Here is a 3360-nt window from a genome sequence, read left to right as displayed (position 1 = left end):
ATTAACCTTGTCTCCTGCAACTTTGTTATAAAGCAACAACATTTTTTATGCAGTAGATAATCAGAGCCATTAAAAGCATTAATAGCTGGTTTGGCTCAGTGGGTAGAGTGTTAGCTCGAGGACTGAAGGGTCTTTGGGCAAGAGAGGGAGGAAATCAATATTTCTCTCTCTGTATCTCTCCCCCTCCCTTCCACTCTCTCTAAAAATGAATGGAAACAATACCCTTGGGTGAGGATTAACAACAAAAAACAGAAAAGCATTAGGCAACAGTGTTCCACTATTATATTTATGCTGAAGGGACTAATCTGCAAATAATACGTAGAATGGGTTGGAAGGAAAAGAGGCTAGAGGTAGGGAGTCCATGTAGGAGGCTTTCTTGTGAACCCTCCATGAGACAATGAGATTCTGAATAAGGATATTGCAGCACCAGTGGGAAGGTAAGAATAGATTCAATAGGCAATTACCCCAAATTCCCCTTCTTCAAGTGAATGGGGTCTCTTCACACAGAGTTTCCTTCTGGGGATGCCCTTACCATCTTCTTCACCTAACTTCTAATTAATGATCAAAACTCAGCTCAGGTGTTGTGCCCTCCAATGATCACTCCTCTCTGCTGTCTCCTCACACTTTCCTGTCGTTTCCTCTATCAGAGCTGTCAGTGATGTTTATATTTATTAATGTAAAATGTATTTGTCTGTTCACCAGTCTCTTTCATTAGAACATGAAATCTGAGTAGCTCAGTGTCTGTTCTAATAAATGTCCACTTGAATGAATAATTTATTCAAGTCTGTTGTTGGGACTTACAACATTACCAAGTATGAGTTTTGAGTTACACTGTTTCTTTAAGTAAGCTTACTCTTCCTGTGCCTCTGGTGATATTGATACGATTTTAAACAGCGAGTTTGAAGGTCTAAATATCTCATCCACATTGCACACAAGAAGGTTATCTTCCAAGCCCTCTTCTTTCCTAAGGGCTCAGAACGTTCCCTTGAGAAGGCAGGCAGCTCTGGAATGCCTGGGGAAGAAACAGCCTAAAAAACCTGTGAACTTGGGAGTAACTACAGCTTCTGTTTCCAGTGGGAGCACCAAGGTGGAAAGCTGGTAAGAGAAGCCTCAGGGCTAGGGAGACTAGGACAGTGAAGATGGCTGGGAGGTCCAAGTCAAATAGATAGAGGATAAATATTTCAGGCAGGAAGGGGGAAGAGACAAGGTTTCTGACATGGGGGCCGTTGAACCCGTGAGCATAGGATAAAGAGAAGAATCAGATCTGGCAAGTAAGAAGAAAGGTCTTCTTCACATTCCTCCTCACTGGGCTTCAGGTTCATCAGAGAATTGTGTAAGACTCAAATGAGAGAGAAGATGGTTATGTTGTAGAAGACCGAAGAAACCCAAGTGACGTTTAGAGAAATGGAGTTACACAGCCTTATTTTGCCGGCTGTCTCAGAGGAGTTGTCTCCAGAGTCTGAGCAAACCAATATGGTGGAAGCCCTTCTTTTATCCCCTTTTGGTTTCTTTGTCTCCCAAATATGGATGGGGACTTCCAGACCTTTTGTGGGTTTTGCAAAAAGCCCCGTGGATTGAGATGGGGGTCTTGAGATCATATCCAACGGCCTGGCCTGTTGCCAGTGCTGATAACCCCCTCCAATGGTTCATGGTTGATGGGCTTTGTAAAATGTAAGCATTTAGGTAATAGGTCTTGCAAGACCAGATACTGGAGAAAGGGACAGTGACTTTATTATAGGTTATCAAGAATGTACATTAGGTTACTGCACAGATTCAGATTACTAGTCCCCCAAATATCAGGGTTACAGTGGAATTAACCTTTTAGCCTTCTCAGTTAGAAGAAAAAAGAACTATGAGATCTTAAAAAGCACAATAAAAATCTAAATGGTTACAAATAACAATTTTACTTTTATTGCTTATACTACTACTACTGTTATCTTCCCTCTTCCTACACAGAAATATGGTGCTAGATCTCCTGGGATGCTTTCCTCCCCTCCTATTGCTGCTGGGACTGTGGGGACCAGTGTATTCACTTTATGCTTTGCCTAAGAATCTCACCAAAGCTCAGTGGTTTGAAATTCAGCATATACAACCAAGCCCTCTGCAATGCAACAAGGCAATGCAAGGTGTCAATAATTATACTCAGCACTGTAAGCCTCAAAACACCTTTCTGCATGACTCCTTCCAGAATGTGGCTGCTGCTTGTGAGCTGCCCAAGACTGTCTGCAAGAATGGCCAGAACAATTGCCACCAGAGCCCAAAGCCTGTCAACCTCACTAACTGCAATCTCACTGGAGGGAAGTATCCTAACTGCCGCTACCAAGATTCTGCCCAGTACAAGTTCTTCATTATTGCCAGTGACCCCCCCCCCCCCTCAGAAGAGAGACCCTCCTTCTCATTTGGTTCCTGTACACTTATATAAGGTTGTTTAAAGTTTTTACCATTTTGCCTCTCACTTGGTACAGGTTCCCTTATGCTCTCCTTCCTTTTCTTTGTTGGTTCCCTAGTTCCCACATAAGAAAAAAGGAAAGTATTAGGAGAATTAGAGTGTCAAGGACACCAGACCAGAGTTGGGACAAAAAAAAACACACAGGATTCTTTTCTGCTTTGGAGCTGTGTGTGTTTCAAAGGAAGGTGCCGAGAACCAATTCCAGCATGTAATAATTACAAGAGTTTTACCAAAATGTTGGTGAAGCTTGGGGAGCTCAACAGGGTTGAGTCACATGTAGTTTACCTGTTGGAAACGGCTACAAAGCACCCCTCCCAAACCTGAATGGTATTGTTAACTGCCAGACAGCTCAGGGCATTTTATTGCCTCCTGTTGGCCAAACACCTGAACAGCTGTAGGCTATTCCTTGAACTGACAATCTCTGTAAACCTTTTGATACCATAGCCTTTGCAGTGTATATTTCCACCTTGCCTTGGGACAAATTGTGTTTAATAAAAGCAGGGGTCCTTGGTCAAGGAAGAGAGTCTTCTAGCTCCTTCAGCTGGAAGTTCCTCTGACCCCCCAATGCCTATCAAAAATATCTTTCATCCACGGGCTCCTTCTTAATCATCTACATGCAGCCCCTTTCTCCAGAATGCTGAACCCTTTGTAAGGCTGGGGAAAAAGAACCCAGGCAATTGGCGCCTGAACGTGGGACCTAACCCTGGAAGTACCAACATCAATGGCAAGTTTCTGGAGAAAGAAGTATTCACCTGAGTGGAAAATATCACCGGACCTGGTGGTGGAAAGTTCACTGTGCGTAGAGCTCATGTCGGCTTCGGAACGCCACGGTTCTGCAAGTGGGTGAGTGATACTTTGTGTTTCAGTCAGATTATTATGGGGAAGAATTTGGTCAATAGGCAAAATTATAA

At 43.3% G+C, this 3360-nt stretch overlaps 1 protein-coding gene across 1 annotated transcript; it reads left to right on the top strand.

The window, feature by feature from the left end:
- Window positions 1-1960: 1960 nt before the first annotated feature.
- RNASE6 (ribonuclease A family member 6) lies at window positions 1961-2432 on the top strand (the record flags this gene model as incomplete). Its single annotated transcript, XM_079768018.1, is given in 2 exon segments — window positions 1961-2368; window positions 2370-2432. Coding segments are annotated over 2 exon segments (471 nt in total).
- Between the last annotated feature and the right edge of the window lie 928 nt (window positions 2433-3360).

The sequence above is a fragment of the Cnephaeus nilssonii genome (genome assembly GCF_951640355.1).
Source record: "Cnephaeus nilssonii genome assembly, chromosome: 4".
Classification (NCBI taxonomy): Eukaryota; Metazoa; Chordata; class Mammalia; order Chiroptera; family Vespertilionidae; genus Cnephaeus; species Cnephaeus nilssonii.
Note: the sequence above shows the minus strand (reverse complement) of the source record. Positions and strands in the feature narration are given on the sequence as shown.